This window comes from Saimiri boliviensis, chromosome 6, assembly GCF_048565385.1.
Source record: "Saimiri boliviensis isolate mSaiBol1 chromosome 6, mSaiBol1.pri, whole genome shotgun sequence".
Classification (NCBI taxonomy): Eukaryota; Metazoa; Chordata; class Mammalia; order Primates; family Cebidae; genus Saimiri; species Saimiri boliviensis.
Genome location: NC_133454.1, coordinates 124,786,367 through 124,811,518, shown reverse-complemented (window position 1 = coordinate 124,811,518; position 25,152 = coordinate 124,786,367). Strand labels below are relative to the sequence as shown.

The 25,152-nt window shown below is 48.8% G+C and overlaps 1 protein-coding gene across 2 annotated transcripts; it reads right to left on the bottom strand.

The window, feature by feature from the left end:
• Window positions 1-5: 5 nt before the first annotated feature.
• Window positions 6-19,594, bottom strand: DPF2 (double PHD fingers 2). 2 transcript variants are annotated; one of them, XM_003937697.3, is made up of 12 exons: window positions 19,493-19,594; window positions 12,616-12,776; window positions 12,089-12,196; window positions 11,600-11,763; window positions 9,316-9,408; window positions 9,083-9,161; window positions 8,529-8,570; window positions 7,349-7,486; window positions 7,093-7,221; window positions 6,382-6,494; window positions 3,156-3,237; window positions 6-1,307 (listed from the first exon to the last, which is right to left on the bottom strand). In XM_003937697.3, exons 1-12 carry the CDS (start codon window positions 19,522-19,524, stop codon window positions 1,231-1,233), a joined length of 1,218 nt encoding a protein of 405 aa, XP_003937746.1. In that variant the 5' UTR covers window positions 19,525-19,594; the 3' UTR covers window positions 6-1,230. The 2 variants fall into 2 exon arrangements, with proteins under 2 accessions (XP_003937746.1, XP_003937745.1); XM_003937696.3 differs by lacking the exon at window positions 8,529-8,570.
• Between the last annotated feature and the right edge of the window lie 5,558 nt (window positions 19,595-25,152).

Below are 25,152 nucleotides of genomic sequence, written 5' to 3'. Positions count from 1 at the left end.
GGCTCTGTGTAAAAACATTTATTTTTACTAATGTTTAGAATACAGGAATTAAAGAAAAAAAAGACACCTCAACTCCAAAGCGACAGTGAGTTAGGTCCTGCCTGCGGCCAAGAGGGAAGGCTACTCCAGGGTGTCCTGGCATGGACTGTCCCCCCACTACTTAATGTCAGTGCCACTAAGCAGAAAACTTGAGGAATTAGGGTGTAAAGACCTTACCAGCTGCTAGCGAGCGTGCAAGGGAAGAAAGGGATGTCTATGTGGCTTCCCCATGAGTTGAGAGCCAGGATACACGGGGCAGGTGGCAGAGGCTCCCAATTCAGTTAAGGGCAGGAGGCTGAATGCCCAGGTCCAGGAAGAACAAAAAGGGGATTTTGGAGGTAGGCTTTTTTGTCTTGTTAAAAAACAGGCACATTATCTATCTCCCTGTGGCCCCCGAGCTGCTGGCCTGGCCCCCTGATCCTTCCCCTCTCCCCACAAAACCAAAAGGAATAAGAAGGGAGGCAGAAGATGAGAAATTCTAAGGGTGGGCAATGCTTCGGTCACTGGAGACCACCCATGAGAGCGAGCCAGAAGAGCACTGGGAAGAACAAGGTGAAGCTGCTACTCCCCCTGGGGTGGGGTGGAGTGGGACAGGGCAGAGCCAGGAGGGTGACTGAGAACATCCTGACTTCAGCAAAGAACCCTATGTAGCAGGAAGACAGGGCCACAGAGAGCCACTCTGGAGGAAAGAGGTGAGGCTAAGCGGCACAGGGGCATGGAAAGCTCCTTGTGGACGTGGCCTCAGCCTGTTCTCTCCCAGCTGCCTCAGACAGAGGCCCTGGCCTGGCTTGCCTCTGGGGGAAGGGAAAACTCTGGACACCAGAGTAGAGGCAGAACAGAGAGAGAAGTGAGCTGCTCTCCCACTCTTTCTAGGAGGACACTGTTTGAACCCTGTGATCACCAGGGCCTGGGCCCAAGGCAAGCAGAGTGAATGCACTTCACGGAGAGCAGAAACTAGGCCCACAGGTACGCCTTGGGGCAGCGTGTTGCTCCTTTCTTCCTGAGGGCCTGGGGCCAGAGGTAGTCAGAGCTGCCACCTCAGCTTGCAGCTGCCAAAGGCAGGCTGTCACAACCACCCCAAGGTTCTCTGGACTTGTGAAGGAGAGAAGGAAGAAGGGACAAGTGGATATGAAAAATGAAGTGGAGGAGAGAAACAGACTTAGATATGTCAGGGAGCAGGGGGTGGCCACATCAAGAGGAGTTCTGGTTCTGGTAGATGGAAGCTTTCTCCTTCAACAGGTCCAGACACAGGTGGCAGCTCCAACTTCCTGCAGGGAAGCAAAATGGGGTCAGGATGGGTCCCACACAATCCCCACCTGCTTGTAATTTCTCCGCTCTCGATACCCCATCTCTATAGCAGGATCAAACCACTGTGTTTAGCCTTAAAAAAATCCCTTAAAAACGCAAAAACTGGCTGGGCGCGGTGACTCAAGCCTGTAATCCCAGCACTTTGGGAGGCCAAGGCGGGTGGATCACGAGGTCGAGAGATCGAGACCATCCTGGTCAACATGGTGAAACCCCGTCTCTACTAAAAATACAAAACATTAGCTGGGCATGGTGGCGCGTGCCTGTAATCCCAGCTACTCAGGAGGCTGAGGCAGGAGAATTGCCTGAACCCAGGAGGTGGAGGTTGCGGTGAGCCAAGATCGCGCCATTGCACTCCAGCCTGGGTAACAAGAGCAAAACTCCGTCTAAAAAAAAAAAAAAAAAAAAAAATGCAAAAACTGGCTGGGTGCTGTGGCTCACACCTGTAATCCCAGCACTTTGGAGGCTGAGGCGAATGGATCATTTGAGCCCAGGAGTTTGAGACCAGCCTGGGCACTGTGGCAAAACCTGTCCCTACTCAAAATTCAAAAATTAGCCAGGTGTGGTGGCATGCCTGTAGTCCCAGGTACTCGGGAGGCTGAGGTGGAAGGATTACTGGATGACCTGAGCCCAAGGGAGCGGAGGCTGCAGTGAACTGAAATCATGCCATTCCACTCCAACCTGGGCAACAGAGCAAGACCCTGTCTCAAAAACAAAAAGAAAACAAGGAAAAACCATTCTTAGCTTGCAAGCTATTTAAGCTGGCTGTGGCTGGATGTGGTCCATAGGGTGCAGCTTGTAGCCTGCTGACCCTGACCTAGAACATGTAATACTTCCAGGGGTTGCCCCTCAGCTGCCTTAACCCTCCAGTGAGCACACTCGGGCCTGCAGCTGTCCACCACCTCAATGTCCCCTAGAACTTTAACAGGAAAGTCATTCTGTCATATATATCATCTGTTTGATGGATAAAAAAACCAAAACACAACAAAACATAAACGTGCTACTTCTCCTGAAAGCAGATTCCTAAGCTGGGCCTGATAGAAGCTGAGTGCTCCCCTGAAGCTGCTAAAGGACTCTCAGACTTTGTCAGTGGCCTCATTCTCTAGAGGGGTGACAGGAGTTTGACCAATATGTTACAAGTCAGCTTACATCATACAATGAAACACTTTCTCTTGCCTGTAATTCTGGCCCATACCCTTCATGCACAGTAACAGCTCCTGGCCATTTGTGTTCTCAGCAAGCTCCTGAATTTCTGTACAGGAGTTGTTTATGCACAGAAATTCAGCTGGAAGGGGACTTGTGGAGATGCAACCAATTCTTGGTGCCACCACTGGTTTCAGGGAATAACTTCCATAAACTTGGACCATTATTAATAAAGTAAGGTATGGGAGAAGCAGCCTGACCCATTCAGGCTCCAAGATCAAGTCCTTTCCCAATCCAGAAGGGGAAGGGAGAGGAAATAAAACACTCAAATCTGTCAAGTTTCAAGAGTTGATTATAGAAGCTTCACATCAGATAATCTACCAATTGAGTTTCCTGGACTGGCTGGAAGAAAATAAATCATTCCTTCTGGGTAACTGATCTCGGCTCAGCATCTCCTTTCTGCTGGGCTACTGATTTTCTGTTGTAAATGTAACTGAGAATGTGCAAACACTAAACCCTTTAAGCTGAAATGTTAGGAAGGCATTTTAAACTGAGCCAAGGCAAGGTGCCCTACTCCTTAATTTGGAAGAATGTATAGCTGATAACATAAAGAACATAGAACTTAGTGTTTTCCAAATTGTTCTGAGTAAAAGATCTGGGCAACTTACCTTCAGGGGGCTCAGACATGGATGGGGTGAGACAGTACATGTGGTAGCCACGATCGCAGTCATCACAGAAGAGCAGCTGGTCCTGAAGTAGGCAAGAGGGAAGAGGATGGGGATTGAATGAATGATATGCCTCAGTTGGGCCACTACAGGAGGTGGGAGGGCTTCTGTGACACTGCTATTTCCGAGAGGTAGGTGGCAGGAAAAAACAGAAGTAGCAATCTTATGTAGGAAACCATGCTGTCCATCTCCACCACAGACCAGTCACTGTCATCTCTCACCTGGATCCTTTCAGAGCTCCTAATTGATCAAATCGACTCTACTTTTTTTTTTTTCCTGGAGCCCAAGCTCTATAGGTATACATTTTTTGAGACAGGTCTTGCTGCCATTTAGGCTGGAGTGCAGTGATACAATCACGGCTCACTGCAGCCTTGACCTCCTGGGCCCAACTGATCCTCCTACCTCAGCTTCTCAAGTAGCTGGGACTATAGGCAAGTACCACCGTACGCAGCTAATCTTAAAATTTTTTTGGAGAGACAAGGTCTCCTTATGTGCCCAAAGTGGTCCTGAATTCCTAGGCTTAAGCAATCCTCCCACCTCAGCCTCCCCAAGTGCTTAGATTACAGGTGTGAGATGCCGTGCCCAGTGACTACTATTTCTTTTTGAGATAAGGTCTTGCTTTGTTGCCCAGGCTGGAGTGTAGTGGTGTGATCATGGCTCACTGCAGCCTCAAACTCCTGGGTTCAAGTGATCCTCCCACCTCAGCCTCCCAAGTAGCTGGGACTAATGTGTGTGCCACCACACCTGAGTAATTTTTAAATATTTTATGGAGACAAGGTCTCCCTATGTTGCTGATGCTGGTCTTGAATTCCTGGGCTCAAGCAATCCTCCCACCTCGGCCTCTCAAAGTGTTGGGATTACGGGCATGAGCCTCCATCCTTGTCCCTACAGTCTACCCTCCACACAGCAGCCAAAGCAATCTTTTTAAAATACAAGACAAGGGCCAGGCATGGAGGTGCATGCTTGTAATCCCAACACTGTGGGAGGCTGAAGCAGGTGGATCACCTGAGGTTAGGAGTTTGAGACCAGCTCGGCCAACACGGTGAAACCCCATCTCTACTAAAAATTAGCCAGGTGTGGTGGCAGGTGCCTATAATCCCAATAGGACAATCCCTTGAACCTGGGAGGCAGAGGTTGCAGTGAGCAGAGATTGTGCCATTGCACTCCAGCCTGGGTGACAGGAATAAAACGTCTCAAAACAAACAAACAAACAAACAAACAAAAGACAAGGCCAGGCACAGGCTCATGCCTGTAATCCCAGCACTTTAAGAGGCCAGGGTGGGAGGGGTGCTTGAGCTGAGGAGTTTGAAACCATCTCAGCAACATGGCGAGCCTCTATCTCTACCAAAAACACAAAAAATAGCTGGGTATGGTGGTGTGTGCCTGCGTTCCAGTTACCTGGAAGGCTGAGGTGGGAGGATTGCTTGAGCTGAAGGGAGGAGGCTGCAGTGAGGTAAGATAGTGCCACTGCACTCCAGCCTGAGTGACAGAAAGACCCTGTCTCAAAAAATAAATAAATAAACACATGCATACATAAAGAATAAACAGCCAGGTGTAGTGGCTCACATCTGTAATCCCAGCACTTTGGGAGGCCGAGGCAGGTGGATCACCAGAGGTCATGAGTTCCAGACCAGTCTGGCCAACATGGCAAAACCCCCTCTCTACTAAAAATATAAAATTAGCTGGGTGTAGTAGCACATGCCTGTAATCCCAGATACACGGGAGGCTAAGGCAGGAGAACTGCTTGAACCCAGGAGGTGGAGTGACCCAAGATCACACCACTGCACTCTAGCCTGGGTGACAGAGCACGACTCTGTCTCAACAACAGCAAAAAAAAAAAAAAAAAAAGCCACGTCACTCCCCTGACTAAAACCCTTCAACAGTGTCCTGCTGTACTTATAATAAAACCCAAGGCCCCACAGATCTGGCAGTGCTTACCTCTCTTATCTCATCCCCTACCACTCCCTTCCATGTCCTATCAGCCTTTTCTGTACATCTGGCTTGTCTCACTTAAGGCCTTTGCATTGGCTGCTCCTTTCTTGGGAATGTTCTACCTCCAAAGCTTCTTGACTGGCTCTTTGGTATCACGCAAATTTCAATACCAGCATCACCCTCCCAGAAGAGCCACATCTGACCGTCAAAAAATAAATCACTTATCACCAAACTGAGTGATTCTATCAAAGTTAAAAAAAGAAAAGAAGGGCCGGGCATGGTGGCTCAAGCCTGTAATCCCAGCACTTTGGGAGGCCGAGGCAGGTGGTCACAAGGTCAAGAGATCGAGACCATCCTGGTCAACACAGTGAAACCCCGTCTCTAGTAAAAATACAAAAAAATTAGCTGGGCATGGTGGCGCGTGCCTGTAATCACAACTACTCAGGAGGCTGAGGCAGAATTGTCTGAACCCAGGAGGCGGAGGTTGCGGTGAGCCATCACGCCATTGCACTCCAGCCTGGGTAACAAGAGTGAAACTCTGTCTCAAAAAAAGAAAAAAAAGAAAAACCCGAAACAATCACTTATCTATTCTCTGCCACATTACTGGTTTCATCTTTTTCATGGCACATCACACAAATCTCACATTCTTGCTTATTGTTGTTCCCATAAGAATGTAAATCTCATGAGGCAGGGACCTTGTTTGTCTTGTATGTTATCTTTAGTGCCTAGAACAGTGTCTGACATGTAATCAGTACTCGATATATATCTGGCAATGAATCAGAGTTCTGATTGAGATGCTGGGGAGGGGGCATGTGGCATGTGGAAGGGTTCTTGCTCCCCTTTCTTTTTTTTTTTTGAGATGGAGTTTCGCTCTTGTTACCCAGGCTGGAGTGCAATGGCGCGATCTCGGCTCACCGCAACCTCTGCCTCCTGGGTTCAGGCAATTCTCCTGCCTCAACCTCCTGAGTAGCTGGGATTACAGGCACGCGCCACCATGCCCAGCTAATGTTTTGTATTTTTAGTAGAGATGGGGTTTCACCTTGTTGACCAGGATGGTCTCGATCTCTTGACCTTGTGATCCACCCGCCTCGGCCTCCCAAAGTGCTGGGATTACAGGTTTGAGCCACCGCGCCCAGTCCTTGCTCCCTTTTAAAGGAATTTCACTTTCGAGGGAACTGTGCAAACCACAGTAAAAGCCCAGAAGGAGCCATGCTGAGGAGTGGGTGGGGATACACACGTCATTCTCAGAGGTGCCGCAGATGTTGCAACATTTGCACTCGATGCACTGCCAGCGGTATGTCTTCACTGCCGCCATCATCACGGGGGTAAACTGGAGGCAAGATGGGTGCCCTGTAGTGGGGGAAGTGAGTGAGACCAGTAATCAGAAATGCAGGGGGAAGAAAGGAGCTCCTGCCTGTGGCTGCATCTTCTCTTGGTCTTTCATGCACAGTAACAGCTCCTGGCCATTTGTGTTCTCAGTAAGCTCCTGAATTTCTGTACAGAAGTTGTTTATGCACAGAAATTCAGCTGGAAGGGGACTTGTGGAGATGCAACCAATTCTTGGTGCCACCACTGGTTTCAGGGAATAACTTCCATAAACTTGGACCATTATTAATAAAGTAAGGTATGGGAGAAGCAGCCTGACCCATTCAGGCTCCAAGATCAAGTCCTTTCCCAATCCAGAAGGGGAAGGGAGAGGAAATAAAACACTCAAATCTGTCAAGTTTCAAGAGTTGATTATAGAAGCTTCACATCAGATAATCTACCAATTGAGTTTCCTGGACTGGCTGGAAGAAAATAAATCATTCCTTCTGGGTGACTGATCTCGGCTCAGCAGCTCCTCAGAAAAGTGAGGTGGGCTGGTTGATTATACCACTAGAGGCCAGCAAGCCAAGAGCCCCTTGGGGACCGGACACAGCAGCAGCCTTTTCTTTCCAGGAGGCGGTACCTGAGCGGCCACAGTCAGAACAGGACACCAGCTCCTCAGGTTGTCCCGTCTTCTTGTTAATCTTTGAGTCCCCGAGGCAGAAGTCACAGTAGTTGTTGGGCAAGGCCAATCCATCAGGACCCTTTTTGGCTACAGAGAGAAAGAGTTTTGATGACGCCCATGGGGGTACCTGAGCCAACTCAACACCCATGCAAGGAGTGGTTTTCATAACCAGGGCAACTCCTGCTTGCCCACCACTTCTGACACCTCAGCTTACATTTCTGCTCCTCAGACCTCTGGGAAACAGGAGTGGGTGGTTGGGAGTCTTCCTTGTCCTCGCCCTCCTCCTCAGCCAAGTGGGAGTGGGCATAGTGGTAACTGAGGCCTGGTCGGTTCTTGTAACGTTTTCCACAAACTGAGTGGGGAGAAGATTGCAGAAAAAGGTGTTAGGATATAAGAGGGCTACATCCCCACTTCTGCAAGCTGTGGGGGCTCCAGCTGAGGCAGAGGGCAACCATCCCTTCCCTAGCAGCTCTGCTCTGGGACAGGCCTTAGTTGATGGCCCCTTCCCCTCAGCCAGGAGCATTAGGCCCCAGGGCTCTCTAGCTTCTGGGGCTCTTTTCCCTCCTGAACTTCAACCCCATGGCCACCACTGCTCTTCCATGTTGGCTTTTGGGGGGCTTAGCCCTCGTCCCATCACCAGTTAGTTGCTCTGGGATACAGTAACAGTCTGGGGAGCTCTGAGTCAGGAAGGGGAAGGATATTCCTACAAGTCTTTGGTGTGGCAGGAAGGGAGCAAAGTGGGTAAGACTCCAAACTTTTCTACTCCTCAGTAAATGTGGGAGGCTCATGCTACCCCACACAGACCATGGAGCCAATCTCTACTGAATGTGGGTAAATAAGCAGGGGTTTCTCGGGGATTTCTTATCACTGAAGCCAGATGGGCAGTTGGTCCCCAAAGAAATTCAAACACACTCCCACATAAGTGCCAGGTCCAGGCCCTCCAACCAGCAAGGAAAGCAGATCCCCACGAGGCATCCTGTCATCTTGAGAAGTGATACCAAGAAGGGCAAGGGGGCCAGAAGGAAAGGAATGGGGAGAGAGGATGGCAAGAGGAGGTGGTGGGGCGGTGGGGAACATGAGCTGACCACTAGGTGCCTGACTTGGGGAGGGAGCGGAAGGATCTGACTGTAATGGGCTCCTGATAATGCTTCTGAAGCCACCCCATGCACTGGGCCGAGCAGCTCTAGGAGCAGGTTTGTGGGAGACAAGCAGTGGTAAAGGCAGCTTCCAGGACTTTGAGGAGTGGAGCACAGCAGAAGTTCCACTGCTCCTAGCCCCATGCCATTCCAGAGATTTTAAAGCTAGCATCCCAGGAAATGAGAAAGGCAAGAGGAACAAGGGAAGAGGGAAAAAGGGATAGGAAAACCAAAAGTCTGAAAAGTTGAGAGAGCTACCTCTCTGGGGCGCTTTCGAGGTATGCTTTTGTTTGAAACTATCTGAAAGACAGAAAGAAAAGTCATGAGAAGAAGGCCTTGATACACTTGAGACAGGAGCAGCAGCAGCAGGAAAGCAGAACAAACGAGAGAGAAACCCCAGCGGCGATGGTGCTCCCAGGATGGAGGAACAGAAGTGGGGCAAGCCAGAAAGAAAGAAAAAGAGAACAGACGTTGAAAAACTCAAGTGTCAGACCCCTGGGGCCCTGGCTTAACTGAGGTCAAGAGACCTAGAGGCCGTCTGCTGATAGGCCAACCCTGCCTGCTGTGGCCCCCACAAGCAATCCCACCCCAGAGGACGGCAGAAATCCTTCCCAGAGCATGCAGGTCCCACCCATCATACAGCAGGGACCCAGGCCTCCCAGGGGTCTCAGAAGGAACCAGTCAGCAGGCAGGACAAGAACCCAGGCTTGTTTTAATACTCTGGGCAAAAACACAACCCTCCCTCCTCTCATATCCTGAGCAGGAGCTAGGGCCAAGGCAAGGTTTACCCCACCCACTTGTGAGGCACTCACTGTCACAGGCATAGGGCTTATCCCGATCCTCCAGGATGGAAGCATCCAGCTTCTTACGGGCACTGCCCACACCCTTACCCTGCCAAGAAGAGCAAAGAGACACCCTTACTATGGCAGCTGGGCCTAAGGAGTTAAGACTCTTCTGGAAGTGGCTGCTAATCTCACCTGAAATAAAACAAGGAATTCCCCAGGCCACCCCGACCGGAGATGCGGGCAACACGCTGGCCCCTCACCTTGGATTTCCCCTTTCCTCGACGCTTGGGAGTATCTTCTTCATAGTCTTCATCATCGAGGTCATCCAGGAAGTCATCTGGTTCTAGGATCCGCTGAGTGAACAGGAGAGTTAGCATGGGTAGAAATAGATGCAACCAAAAGCTCCCCTATGATGAGATTGGCCAAGGCTGCCCAGAACCTCCCATGACCTGGTCCCGCCCATACCAGCCTCATTCCTCACCACCACCCTATAGGAACCCTACAATTCTCCTGCTCCCTTCCATACTTTGGGATTTCCTTCCCCTGTGTTTCACCTTGTTTCCTTAGCATGAAATGCTTTCCCCACCATGCCGCATGGCCAAATCAAATAGCGTGCTTCCATAAAGTTTGCCCTGATACCCCAAGTAGCCAGGCCTTCTTCTGCCTCTGACTGGCCACCCTGGGAGCACATTATTGGTGGTTCTATTCTGACACTCACTTCCTAGTTTAAATGAAAGTGTTGTTGCTTATTTGTGTGAACTTGTGGGAAGTTTTTAAACTGCTTTGTTTTCGGCCTGTCTGTGAAATGGGGAACACAGGACCTACTCCGTAAGGTTGTACAGACTAAAAGAGAAAGGGCATGAATAAGCATTTAGCCCAGTGCTAGCGTATTTATAGCTCTTATTTTTATATATAGTCTTATCTTCTCTGTTGGCAGAGACCAAGTCTGCTTTGCTGTGTAACATCGGAGACCAAAAAACTTTGTGACACAGACTTTTGTGACAGAACAGTAAAGTAGGGGCCGGTGTGGTGGCTCATGCCTGTAATCCCAGCACTTGAGGAGGCTGAGGTGGGTGGACCAAGCAGTCAGGCAGATTACGAGGTCAGGAGATTGAGACCGTCCTGGCCCACCTGGTGAAACCCCATCTCTACTAAAATACAAAAAATTAGCCAGGTGTGGTGGTGAGTGCCTATAGTACCAGCTACTTGGGAGGCTGGGGCAGGTGAATTGCTTGAACCCAGGAGGTGGAGATGCAGTGAGCTGAGATCGCACCACTGCACTCCATCCTGTGACAGAACAAGACTCTGTCTCAAAAAAAAAAAAAAAAAAAAAGTAAAGTATTCAGGGATAAAAGTTTGTTCCTGACACTCCCCCAGACAGGGCCTCCCTCTGTTACCCAGGCTGGAGTGAAGTAGCATGATCAGAGCTGCAGCCTCAACTACTGGGCTCAAGCAATCCTCCCACCTTGGCCTCCCGAGTAGCTGGGACTGCAGGTGTGTACCACCATGCCCAGAGACAAGGTCTTGCTATGTTGCCTAGACGGAGTTTTTAACATATGCATCTTCCTCTCAAATGGTTTAGCAAAGTTAGATAAGGCAAATGTGGCAAAATGTTAAACTGATAAATCTAGGTAAGGAGTACATGGGATTTCAGCCGGGCACAGTGGCTTACGCCTACAATCCCGGCACTTTGGGAGGCTGAAGCAGGCGATCACCTGAGGTCAGAAGCTGGAGACCAGCCTGACCAACATGGAGAAACCCTGTCTCTACTAAAAATACAAAATTAGCCAGGTGTGGTGGTGCATGCCTGTAATCCCAGCTAGTCGGGAGGCTGAGGCAGGAGGACCCGGAAGGTGGAGGTTGCAGTGAGTCAAGATTGCACCATTGCACTCCAGCCTGGGCAACAAAGGTGAAACAGTTTAAAAAAAAAAAAGAGAGATTATATGGGATTTCACTGACTACTATTGCACCTCCTGGTTTTAATTTTTTTGTTGTCCAGGCTGGAGTGCTGTGGCAAGATCATAGCTCACTGCAGCCTCAAACTTCCAGGCTCAAGTGATTCTCCCACCTCCGCTTCCCTCGCAGCTGGGACAACAGGTGCATGCTACCATGCCCGGCTAATTTTTAAAATTATTTCTTGTAGAGATGAGGTTTCATTTTGTTGCCCAGGCTGGTACTGAACTCCTGGGCTCAAGCAATTCTCCTGCGTTGGCCTCCCAAAGTGCTGGGATTACAGGCATGAGCCACTGCACCTGGCCTATTTTAATTTTTTAAATGAAAATTATATATATGTATCATAATAACCTGTGATAAAAGTGGATGAATGAGTGAGAGTCTATACTTAGAAGGAGCAGAAAAGTCTAAATGGCAACGGAGAAGTCAGTCAGTATCTGACAATAATCAGGGACTGAAGTAAGAACAGAACTGCAGGGGCTTGCTTCCTGGACCCCAGCTTCTGTTTCGGTTCTAGAAACTGGGTGACCCGCAGTGAAGAGGAGGCTGATTTCCATCAAAGCTCCCTGAGCCACAGGGATAATCTTGTACCTTTCGTGCTCGACTGTTGGTCACAGGAAACTCGCCCAGGCTGTCATCATCAACTCGGGGATCCGGGGCACCTCGCTTCTCCAGGGGGTCAGTGCGCAACAGAGCCTCTAAACTACTGCCATCCTGAGAGATCAGCCCCTCCTTCTTCAGGGTCTGGTCTGTGTCTGCAAGCAAGGTCAGGATGAAGCAAGGCTCAGACGGGCTGAAAGCAGACTGCTCTGAGTCCACATAATGTTGGGGCTTACCAAAGGTAAGCCACTGTCTTCTGTTCTCTGGATGCCCAGGAATGAAGACACCCTAGTTCAACTGGCACCATGACGTACCTGTTTACCTGTCTCCCCTACTAGACTAAGCTCCTTAAAGGAAAGAATCACATCATATTTATTTGAGTATATTCGGTATCTAGCACTGGGCCTGGTATATCACGGTGATTAGCAGGCTCTCACCATACAGCAGGCCACACCTCTGCTCAGGAAGTATGTGCCTTACCTGGCTTAATAGATGGGAAGGAAAGTCGTGGATCCTCAGGGGGGTGGGCTCGCCGCTTTTTCCGCCAGCGCCGGGCGGGGTAGGAGTACAGCTGTCCAGAGGCCAATCCTGTGGCAGGAAGAAAGACAGAAGTCAGGCCCTAACCTAGTATTAGAAAATAATACCAAATACTCTAAATAAGTAGGCCCCCCTTTGAGTTCTAGAGCAAGGGAGGAATTCTGACACTGAGGGCCTAGCAGGTTGGGTGGAACAGTCTGTGGAAAAGAAAAAGAGATATGTAAGTTTAGGAGCCTTGGCTAACACATAGTTCTCCAGATACGCAATGGCCTCAGCAGGGCAGAAAGCAAAGATGCTGGTATCAACCTATCTGCTTCATCCTCCCTAGGTTTTTAATCACAAGAAGACCATATTCATCCAAAGGTAGAAGGCAAGAGGGAAAACCCTATCACCTGTCTCATCACCTAAGATGAGGTGGCTGCTTCCTCCTTAAGCTTCTGAGTCCCCTTCTCCCAAGTCTGGACCCTCACCTGGACCCCGGTGTCGCTTTTCCATCCAGATGTAACAATTGCTCTGGGCTACTCCAGTCTGTGAGTCCAAGAAAGGCAGGCGCACGCTGCGCTCAGCACAGAGGCGGGCATTGTAATTGTGGCACTGCTCCATGGCATCTTTGTAGTACTGCTCCCCAAGGCTGCAGGGAAGACAGAAACCAGGCGTGTGTGTTGAAGCGGGGACATGGGGTGTTGAACTATTCCTCTCCCCTACCATCTGCTTCTCTAGAAGGCTCAAGGGACTGGAAGGCTGTCTCTTCCATTCTATTTGCCTACACTTCTGCCTCACGGGACACCAAGCCCCTTTTCTAGGCCATCATGAGGAATTACTTTTCAAGCAAATTACCATCAGGAACACGATTTCATCATATGTCTAATCAGACTTAAGTCTAACCCCCCCAAAGCGGGGGAAGGAACCAACGTTCACTCCTTGTGTCTTGCAAGCCCAGCCCTGTGCTGGTTGTTATTTATCTTAACCCTTACAATGCTGAGAAGCAGAGGACAGTCCCTCCGTGGACACAGAAGCAGATGATAGTCCCTCCTAATCCCTCCTTATTCCCTCCTTCCTAGAATCACATCCCAAATAAACTACATGCACCCACATCCTTGCCCCAGGGTCTGTTCCAGAGGGGACTAGGGGACTTACTAAAATGTATTTAGTAAAGTATGGAAAATCCATACAATGAAATTCTATTTGGCCATAAGAAACAAAGGAAGCTCTTCACATACTGACATTGGACAATCTCAAGTTAACTAGGGAAAAAAAGCAAAGCAAGGTACATTGCTGAGAAGTGTCAAAGAAAGCTATCATTTATGTAACAAAATGGCAAAGAAACTACAGGTCTGCAGGGAGAAAAACTGGGTGACTAGGCCACTTCCTTCCACATGCCTTTTAATATCTCTTGAATTTTGAAATAGGTTTTTTTTTTTTTTTGAGACGGAGTTTAGCTCTTGTTACCCAGGCTGGAGTGCAATGGTGCGATCTCGGCTCACCGCAACCTCCGCCTCCTGGGTTCAGGCAATTCTCCTGCCTCTGCCTCCTGAGTAGCTGGGATTACAGGCACGCACCACCATGCCCAGCTAATTTTTTGTATTTTTAGTAGAGACGGGGTTTCACCATGTTGACCAGGATGGTCTCGATCTCTTGACCTCGTGATCCACCCGCCTCGGCCTCCCAAAGTGCTGGGATTACAGGCGTGAGCCACCGCGCCCGGCTTGAAATAGGTTTTTAACCAACTAATTAATTTTATATTTATGGAAGATGTCTACAAGTACCTGAAGTTCCTTGAAGCTTTTACTGAGCACCATTACTGATAAGAAACTTGTTTGCTCTAAGGCCCATCTTAGGGTTCTTCTCCACGCTCACAAAATCAAATTATATAGGAAAGAATCTTCTTGGTCTCAAGAGACTCAATTTGAAATCTGAATCAAAGGTAAACCTTTAAGTGGAGAACTGGAAAACTGAACAGTGCCAGGCCAGGAGTTATCTAGTTCTAAGAAGCATGTACAAAGAAGCTATCTTGTTCTCATACTGCAGGGTTTAACAAGCACTTTGGTAATGGAGGTTAAACTAACTCTAACAATTCACACTTATATTCGATCAATCCTTTTTTTTTTTTTTTTAAACAGACAAGGTCTCACTATGTTGCTCAAGCTGGACACAAACTCCTGGCTCCAGTGATCCTCCTGCCTTAGCCTCCCAAGTGTCCAGGAAGAGAGGTGTGCGTCACATTACCTGGCGTCAATCAATCTTAAACAGAGGGCAGAACTGATTTCTTTCTCACAGTATCCATAATACTCATGAAGATGTCTGAGATACAGTCAGACTTGACTTGAGAGTAGACCTGGCTTGCCTGCAAGTCACCAGATGAACATGGACATTTAGATAACCCAAGTGGACCTTGGTTACTCTTCTATAGATTGAGGAGGTTGGACCAGATGAGCTTTGACATATCAGGATTTTACGAGAAAAAGCCTGGGCATGAGACATCGAACAGATTCAGTCTCTGGGATTTATGTCCGTAACTCAGGCCACACCAACAACCCCTGCTCTGGAATGTGATGGGAGCCTTCAGTGAGCAGATAATAGACCACTGCATAGCTTAGCATGTGCCCAGCAAGTAAAAAAGACACATACTACATGCAGAGATGGCAATATCTCAAATATAGCCTGGCATGATTCAATGAGCTGTAATGACTGTAATCTGAGGTAGGCACGAATCTCATGCTGGAGAGCAGAATGGAGAAGGCAGCCTCTGTGGGCTTGTCTTTAGGAGGCGGCCATGTCTTCACCACACAGAATAAAATTGGATAAACAAGGCTAAGGCAGCTCCTTTGTTTCTGCTGATGGAAATTGATACTGACACTGGAAGTCAAACGGAAGAAAGGGCCAGGCTGGTGAGGGCTGCAAAGTCAGAGCAAGGAGGCTGGAAACAGTTTTGGGGGAATGGATGAGAGATGTTCCGTCAAAGCTCTTGTGAGCTTTGTGGGATTTCAGAAAGTAAGGCAAACAGTCTTGGGGGTAAAGGGCTGGAATGAAACACTTAAGTGTATGTGTGGGGAGAATCTGACAAAGAGAGAACAAGACAGAATGAGAGCGAGCTCTTAAGAACTCAAGGGAGGCTGGACACAGTGGCTCATGCCTATAATTCTAGCACTTTGAGAGGACAAGGCAGGTGGATCTCTTGAGCTCAAGAGTTAGAGACCACCCTGGGCAATATAGTGAGAGCTCATCTCTACAAAATGTTTAAAAAAAAAAAAATCAGCTAGGCATGGTGGTGCACACCTGTGGTTCTACGAAGTCCCTGGGGGAAATGAGTTAGGGGAATGGTTTGAGCCTAGGAAGTTGAGGGTGTCGTAAACCAAGGTTACACCACTGTACTTCAGCCTAGGGGACAGAGGGAGGCTCTATCTCTGAAAACAAAAGAAAACAAAACAACAACAACTACTACTACTACTTAAGACTCTCGTACCAAGAAATGTCAAGCTAAATTAGCATTGTTCTCTGGGTTGTTTTTTTTTTTAAGACGGAGTCTTAGTCTATTTCCCAGGCTGGAGTGCAGTGGCAGGATAGCTCACTGCAACCTACACCTCCCAGGTTCCAATGATCCTCCTGCCACAGGCTCCTGAGTAGCTGAGATCACAGACACACGCCAGCATGCCCAGCTAATTTTTGCATTTTTAGTGGAGATGGGGTTTCACCACATTGGCCAAGCTGGTCTCAAACTCCTGACCTCATGATCTGCCCACCTTGGCCTCCCTAAGCGCTGGGATTACAGGCGTGAGCCACTGTGCAGGCCTTTAGATCTTTCAGCAACTTCAAAGTTTCAAAACCAGTAACAGCTATACTTTATTTTACTTTCCTAGTAAGAACCCTTAAAGACTTTCTTTTCTTGAGATGGAGTCTTGCTCTGTTGCCCAGGCTGGAGTGCAGTGGCATGATCTCGGCTCGCTGCAAACCTCCACCTCCTGGGTTCAAGCAATTCTTCTGCCTCAGCCTCCTGAGTAACTGGGACTACAGGCGCACACCAGCATGCCTAATTTTTGTATTTTTAGTAGAGACTGGGTTTCACCACATTGGCCAGGCTGGTCTAGAACAACTCACCTTGTGATCTGCCTGCCTCGGCCTCCCAACGTGCTGGGATTACAGCTGTGAGCCACTGTGCCAGCCTCTTTTTTTAAAGACAGAGTCTTAAGGTGTCACTCAGGCTGGAGGGCAGTGGTGTGATATCAGCTCACTGAAACCTCTGCCTCCCGGGTTCAGACAATTCATATGCCTCAGCCTCCTGAGGAGCTGGGACTACAGGTGTGTGCCAGCATACCATGCTAATTTTTATAATTTTAGTAGAGATGGGGTTGCATCGTGTTGGCCAGGCTGGTCTTGAACTCCTGACCTCAAGCAATCCACCCGCCTTGGCCTCCTTAAGTGTTGGGATAACAGGCATGAGCCACCCTGCTCAGCCAAGATTTTCATTTCTGACATCACATTTGGAAGGGACAGAAATTTACAAATAAGAAAATTCTTCTCCCAGGACAAGATGCAAGTCAGAAAGATGAGTGGCGGGGTGCAGTGGCTCATGCCTGTAATCCTAGCATTTTATGAGGCCGAGACAGGTGGATCACCTCTGAGGTCAGGAGTTCGAGACCAGCCTGGCCAACGTGTTGAAACCCACTGGGTGTGGTGGTGGGTTGCCTCTCAGCTACTCAGGAGGCTGAGGCAGGAGAATTGCTGGAACCTGGGAGGCCGAGGTTGCAGTGAGCTGAGATGGTGCCACTGCACTTCAGCCTGGGCTGGCAACATCAAGACTCTGTCTCAAAAAAAAAAAGAGGCCGGGCGCGGTGGCTCAAGCCTGTAATCCCAGCACTTTGGGAGGCCGAGACGGGTGGATCACGAGGTCAAGAGATCGAGACCATCCTGGTCAACATGGTGAAACCCCGTCTCTACTAAAAATACTAAAAATTAGCTGGGCATGGTGGCGTGTGCCTGTAATCCCAGCTACTCAGGAGGCTGAGGCAGGAGAATTGCCTGAACCCAGGAAGCGGAGGTTGCGGTGAGCCGAGATCGCGCCATTGCACTCCAGCCTGGGCAACAAGAGCGAAACTCTGTCTCAAAAAAAAAAAAAAAAAAAAAAAAAAAAGAAAGAAAATATGAGCTAGTGGTCCCGACCTCAATGTATAACATCAACTGTCAGAAGACTAGGCACACTATAATCAAGAGAAGTGCCAGAAAAGCATCTCTTTCCAAATGAACTGGAAAAATGGAGCCCCTTCTTAAAGGGATAATTCTGCGGGAGTACGTATTAATTGTGGTCTGAGGCTCTGTACAGCTAGAAATGAGAAAGAGAAAGTTGGTTTCTCATTACCGGCATTCAGGAATTAGTGGCTGGTGATCATAACAATCTCTATAGTTTTTCCAAGAGAAATAAGAAGTCATGCTGTTTAAATGGGAACCCCTCACTTATGACACAACTTGAAAGCACTGGCAATCCTATTTCCCTGAGGAAAGTCTTCCAACACAAAAAGCCTTACTACGTTTCACTCTCAAAACCTAGGTAAGTCTGATATTCCTTCAGTACAAGGGGAATCTTTTTTTTTTTTTTTTTTTTTTTTGAGACGGAGTTTCGCTCTTGTTGCCCAGGCTGGAGTGCAATGGCACGATCTCGGCTCACCGCAACCTCCGCCTCCTGGGTTCAGGCAATTCTCCTGCCTCAGCCTCCTGACTAGCTGGGATTACAGGCAAGCGCCACCATGCCCAGCTACTTTTTTGTGTTTTTAGTAGAGACGGGGTTTCACCATGTTGACCAGGATGGTCTCGATCTCTCGACCTCGTGATCCACCCGCCTCGGCCTCCCAAAGTGCTGGGATTACAGGCTTGAGCCACCGCGCCCGGCGGAATCTTTTTTATTTTTGGAGAAACCCGTGTAAAACATCCCCTTATAATGGGATGAGGGAAGTCAACAAAGATGCAGGGAAACAAAGAACATCTCAGTCAGGAAGGATAACTGGATAAATGGTATACAAACAGTGTCATTTCTAAATTGAGAAAAATGTCAGCCTCAAGAGAGAGCTGGGAAACTGGAGTGGGCAGATCAGAGAGAAAGACAATAGTGTTGGGAGGAGGGTGGCTGAAAGATACAGCAGGATAGATCAGAAAGCAAGTTAAATTTAAAACACACACACACACACACACACACACACACACTAGAGGAGGAAAGGCACTTAGCTTAATGGAAGTGGGAAAGCAGCATTCTCAAAGAAAAGGCTTCAGGGCATGAGGGAGAATCAGCTTACTCTTTAAAAAGGCTCTTAGGAAGAGTGGGGCTCAGCCCACAATAAAGACAGATGAGAAGCTGTGAGTCCCTTAGAACAGCTAGCAAACCTTTACTTTGTCATTCAGTCAAAATCCAACACCCCTGACTGGACCGCTAGACATCCTCAATTTTCCCACCCTTCCACCAAGACCAACATACCCATTAAAAGAAGCTCTATTCGCCCACGGGGCATTAACCCAGTCTAAAACTAGTTCTGATTCTTCTGTAGGAATAAATCAAGTCCCAAAGCATCTTTAACTTACAGGAAGCAGTTCATAGGCCAGTGTCCACGGCCCCAACAAATACTAACTTTAACTCTGCTTGATATCTGACCAGCACAATGGTATCGTGTAATAGGAAGAATACCCATCTGGATGTCCCTTTAGGCTACTAAGCTGTCCTGAACAACTTCGGTCCAGCTGCAGGTTTTTGATGGCTGCTACTGGACGGCGCCAAGGCCCGCTCCCCTGAAGTTCCTTCCCTTCTTGTATCCGCTCCTCGACAAATTCTTCCCAAGAATATTTGCAGTCTTAGGTACCTGCCACCCAAGATCCTCCCAAACGTCACGGGGCTGCTTGGAACTAAACCCGCCAGCTCCGCAGTGCACCCCACTGGGGCCGCCGACCCTGTTGCTGCAGCGGACCGGACGGGGCGGGTTGGGCGGCGGACTCGCCAGGGGCCGCCCGGGGCCTCAGCCCCGCTCCTCCGGACTGAGGCGTCTGGGGAGAGGACCGGGACGGTGAGTCTCGCGCGCAGGCAGGGCGCCATGCTCCAGAAACCGTCAGCCCCGAGGAACGCTCAGGCTACACAGCCCCGCAGGGAGGCCGCCCGTCGAGGCTCCAGTGTGCCCCCATCAGGGCCTCCACAAGTTTCCAAAGAAGCGCAACGTCTTCTCCAGAGTCTCCTGTTGCCCTCCCCACCAGGAGTCGCAACATGGCCTTGCCGGGCATGTCCCTCTCTCCACCTCATCTCTTCCCGCGCGGCCCCCTACTCCCCGACCCTTTACAAAACCTGCCGCCCTAGAAAAGAAAGAAACGACCACTCACAGCTTCACTACATTCTCCACCACAGCCGCCATCTTCCCTGCTCCTCTCCCTCGGGCCAGGAGGCCCCAGAGTCCGCAGCGCGCAGGCGCCGGGACCACACGGGGGCACCAGGTTCCTCGCCCTCTGCGCAGGCGCCGCCCGGGCGCGCGCACGAGAGCGAGCACTGAAGAAAGCTTTACGCCTGCCCGCGGGGGCCGGGAAAGAAACGCGTGAGGCGGCACGGGAGCCCGACGCGCAGGCGCAACCGAAGACTCGGGGGCGTCCAGGAGCTCCGGTTGGAGGCCCGCCTCTTTTATCTAGAAGAGCTGGGGCAGGGCCAGGTGGCTCACGCCTGTAATCCCAGCACTTTGGGAGGCTAAAGCGGGTGGATCAGTTGAGCTCAGGAGTTCGAGACCAGCCTGGCCAACATGGTGAACCCCTGCCTACTAGAAATAGAAAAATTAGCCGGGCATGTCAGGTGCCTGTAATCCCAGCTACTTGGGAGGCTGAGGGCGGAGAATCTCTTGAACCTGGGAAGACGGAGGTTGCAGTGAACTGAGATTACACCATTGCACTCCTGCCTGGGCTACAGAGGGAGACCTCGCCTAAAAAAAAAAAAAAGAGCTGGAGGAGGCCCGTCGCAGTGGCTCCCAGCACTTTGAGAGGTGGAGGCCGGAGGACTGCTTTGAGCTCCGGAGTTTGGACCAGGCTGGGCAACTTAGGGAGTCCTCGTCTCTACTAAAAATTTAAAAGTTACCCGGGTGTGGTGGCATGCGCCTGTGGCCCCAGCTACTCAAGATGCTGAGGTGACCAGCACAGGAGGGTAGAAGCTGAGTGAGCTGTAATCACACCACTGCACTCCAGCCTGGGCGACAAAGCGAATCTTGTGTCAAAATAAATAAATAAATAAATAAACAAAAACCCCAGCACGAGTCGACCTTCAACTATCACCTCTTTTCCCTCTTTCAAAGCAAATAGTACTCCCTGTCTCTTTTGCCTTGTTTCCAAGTCCCCCCTCCACCCAATTTGTTCCCACCTTTTCACTTGAAACGGCTCCTGTCACCACGACCTCCCTTTCAGCAGATTTAGAGATGTATTCGCTGTCCTCATGGGCCTATCAACCCCGTGACACTGTTGGCCACTCTGCTTTTCAGACTCTTCTGCAGATCTTTGAGACGCCACTCCCTCCTGGCTGTCCTACCCCACTGGCAGTTCCTTCCAGTCTCTTCCTCTGCTCAGCCTCTAACTGTCAGAATCCTCAGGGCTTGGTCTTTGGTACTTGTCATCTTTCCAATATACCTTATTTCACCAATTCCAAGATGCACATAAACCCCCCGCTTCATTTTAATATTTCAGAAGCAGGACACATCTTACCATTGCTGTGTCTTAAAATCATATTTAGCAGATGAGAGTTTTTGTCATTCCTAACTCTGTACCAGTATCAAAGCATGCAGAATAGGTGTTAGCAGCCTGGAAGAAAAACCCAGAGAAGATGGTGGTGTATTTTTTTTTCTGAGACACAGCCTTGCTCTGTTGCCCAGGCTGAAGTGCAGTGGTGTGATCTTGGTTCACTGCAAACTCTGCCTCCCGGGTTCAAGCGATTCTCCTGCCTCAGCTTCCCGAGTAGCTGGGATTACAGGCCTGTGCCACCATGTCTGACTAATTTTTGTATTTTTAGTAGAGACGGGGTTTCACCATGTTGGCCAGGCTGGTCTCGAACTCCTGACCTCAGGTGATCTGCCTGCCTGAGCCTCCCATAGTGCTGGGATTGTAGGCATGAGCCACCGTGCCCGACCTAAACATTTTATTAAAAAATTAGCTGGGCAACCAGGCACGGTGGCTCATGCCTGTAATCCCAACACTTTGGGAGGCCAAGGCAGGTGGATCACTTGAGGTCAGGAGTTTGACACCACCCTGGCCAACATAGTGAAACCTCGTCTCTACTAAAAATACAAAAATTAGCTGGGCATGGTTACTGAGAACTAGCTCAGCTGGGGAACTCCCACCCAGGCGGGCTGAAGGTATTCAGAGAGGCAGACACCTGGATAGCCAACAGGGTGGATCTATCCTGGGGACCAACAGCCTGAGAGTCTGCGGGGCTTGCAGCTCTCCAGGACTGAAGGCCCTGAGCAGAGATTCATCCACATAGTTATGCACTCTTTTGACAGGTGATTCTTATTAATGCACAGGTGTTCTACATATACACATAACTCCAGACTATACCAAGTAAGCAGCTGTTACTCGCCCACCGCTAAGTACAAACTAAAAGGTATCCTCCACAAAGAAGCCATGGGGGCAGGGTAAACTTAATGTTTCTTAACGTGGTGGCACAGGCCTGTAATCCGAGCTACTTGGGAGGCTGAGGCAGGAGAATCGCTTGAACCCAGGAGGCGGAGGTTGCAGTGAGCCGAGATCATGCCACTGCACTCCAGCATGGGCAACAAGAGCAAAACTCCATCTAAAAAAAAGAAAAAAAAATTAGCTTGGCATGGTAGTGCACACCTGTAATCCCAGCTACTAGGGAGGCTGAGGTGGGAGGATCACTTCAGCCCAGGAGGTTGAGACTACAGTGAGCCACTGGAGCCACGACAATGCACTCCAGCCTAGGCAACAGCGAGACTCCATTTCAAAAGATAACTATATACTAACACCAAAGCTGAACATACACATACTCTATGACCCCACCAAGTCCACTCTATATGCACAAGAAAGCTATACAAAAAACGGAGTGCAGTGCCTCATGCCTTTAATCCCAGTGACTTGACAGGGTGAGAAGGGAGAATCGCTTGAGCCCAGGGGTTCGAGACCAGCCTAGGTTGGAGTGCAGTTCAAGACCAGCCCAGGCTAGAGTGCAGTGGTGTGATCTCGGCTCACTGCAACCTCCACCTTCTGGGTTTAAGCGATTCTCCTGTATCAGCCTCCTGAGTAGCTGGGATCACAGGCACCCACCACCTCGCCCCCCTAATTTTTGTATTTTTAGTAGAGATGGGGTTTCACCATGTTGGCCCAGCTGGTCTCGAACTCCTGACCTTAACTGATCTGCCAGCCTCAACCTCCCAAAGTGCTGGGATTACAGATGTGAGCTATCGCACCTGGCCCGTAACAGCATTATTTGTAATAGTTCCAAACTGGAAATAACCCAAATGCCCATCGACAGTAATATGGACTAAACAGCAATGTAAGAACAAACTATTACCACAAAAATGACATGAATGAATCTCAGCCAGGCATGGTGGTTCGCGCCTGTAATCTCAACACTTTGGGAGGCCAGAACGGAAGGAATGCTCGATACCAGCCTGGACAACATAGTGGGACCCTGTCTCTATAAAAAAAAAAACAAAAATTCGCTGGACATGGTGGCATGTGCCTATAGTCCCAGAGAGGCTGAGGTGGGAGGATTGCTTGACCCAGGGAGATAGAGGTTGCGGTAAGCCAAGATTGTGCCACTGAGATCTTTTTTTTTTTTTTTTGAGATCCTGTCAAAAAAAAAAAAAATATATATATATATATATATATATATATATATTAGTTTGGGCGTAGTGGTGCACCTGTAGTCTCAGCTACTCAGTAGGCTGAGGTGGGAGGATATTACTTAAGCCTGGGAGGTTGAAGCTGCAATGAGCCGTGATTGCACCACTGCACTTAGCCTGGATGACAAAGTAAGACCTTGTCCAAAAGAAAAAAAAGTAAAAAAAAAAAAATTCAAAAATGTAATATTGTAGACCAAGCATTGTGGGGGCTGAAAAAAAGGAAAAAATTAATATTGAACAAAGGAAGCCAAATCAAGAGAGGACATGTTGTATGATTCTATTGATGTAAAATTACACAGACACACTAATTTTTAGGGCTTGAGATGGCTACTGAGGTGCTAGTGATGTTCTTTTCCTTCACCTGGGTAGTGGTTACACAGATTTGTCTATTTTGTAAAAATTAATCAAGCTATAATTATTTTGCGTGGTATGCCTGCATCAAAACATCTCGTGTACCCATAAATATATGCATCTACTATGTACCCACAAAAATTGAAAAAATTAATCAAGCTATATAAGATCTATGCACTTTTCTTTATGTATCTTTCACTTAAAAGTTTGAATTTGGCCGGGAGTGGTGGCTCACGCCTGTAATCCCAGCACTTTGGGAGGTCAAGGTGGGCGGATCACGAGGTCAGGAGATCGAGACCATTCTGGCCAACATGGTGAAACCCCATCTATACTAAAAATACAAAAATTAGCTTGGCGTGGTGGCGTGCGCCTGTAATTCCAGTTACTCGAGAGGAGAATCACTTGAACCAGGGAGTCGGAGGTTGCAGTGAGCTGAGATCATGCCACTGCATTCTAGCCTAATGACGACAAAGCGAGACTCCATCTCAAAAAAAAAAAAAGTTTCCATTTAAAAATAGTAGTAGTAATAATAAACGGGCCAGTTCCATATAATTGGAAAGGCAGCTTATGAACCCAGCATCAATAGCTTTCAATTTTTTTAGGATTTGTTTAAAAGATGTTACATCACATGGCCAGGCGCAGTGCTCTTGCCTGTAATCCCTGCATTTGAAATGCCTAGACAGGCGGAATGCATGAGGCCAGGAGTTTGAGAGCAGCCTGGCCAATGTGGTAAAACCCCCATCTCTACAGAAAACATGAAAATTAGCTGGGTGTGGTGGTTGGCACCTGTAATCCCCGCTACTTGGGAGGCTGAGGCATGAGAATCGCTTGAACCCAGGAGGTGGGGTTGCAGTGAGCCAAGATCATTCCACTGTATTCCACTGTACTTGCTCTGGGTGACAGAACAAGACCCTATCTCAAAAAAAAAAGAAAGAAAGAAATGTTATGTCACCGAACAACAGGTCCTCTATGTGCTCTGAACCAGAAACCAGCATATATAGTGTTTCTCTTACAGACAGGAATCACGAAGTAGGAACTGGGCATGAACACCCTTGGAATCTCAACTAATGGCTGTTTTGCAAAATATTTATTTCCTCTTCCTGCAACTCTGGGCTCTGACCAATTTAGAGCCTTTAGGACCCAAGGGAGTAACTCCTTACGAGGGGACACAGTAACCGTTTCTCTAAATCATGATCTGAGATCGTCAATAGGCCATATTTTGTTCCATATGCCACTGGGCAAGAAAATAAGAAGAGAGTCCCACTGTTGGCTGGGGTGATCAACTCCACTGTAAAGGGGAAATAGGATGGCTATTAGCTGGGGCAGGGGCAGGGAGAAAACCCAGGGAATCCCCTGGGATGGCTCTTCTTAATATTATATTCAGGTAGGTAAGGGGAGATGGGCTTCTGATTAGATATTTGATTCCAACTCTCCCTCTGAAGACAAACTAAAAAATTTATTATTATTATTATTATTATTATTATTATTATTATTATTATTTTGGATGGAGTCTCATTTCTCTGTTGCCAGGCTGGAGTGCAGTGATGTGATCTTGGCTCACTGCAACCTCCACCTCTCGGGTTTCAGTGATTCTCCTGCATCAGCCTCCTGAGTAGCTGGGAGTACAAGCATGCGCCACCACGCCAGCACGCCAGGGTAATTTTTGTATTTTTAGTAGAGATGGGGTTTCTCCATGTTCATTGGGCTGGTTTCCAACTCCTGACCTCAGGTGATCTCTCCCCCTCAGCCTCCCAAAGTGTTGGGATTACAGGCATGAGCCAACAAGCCTGGCCAGCCAGT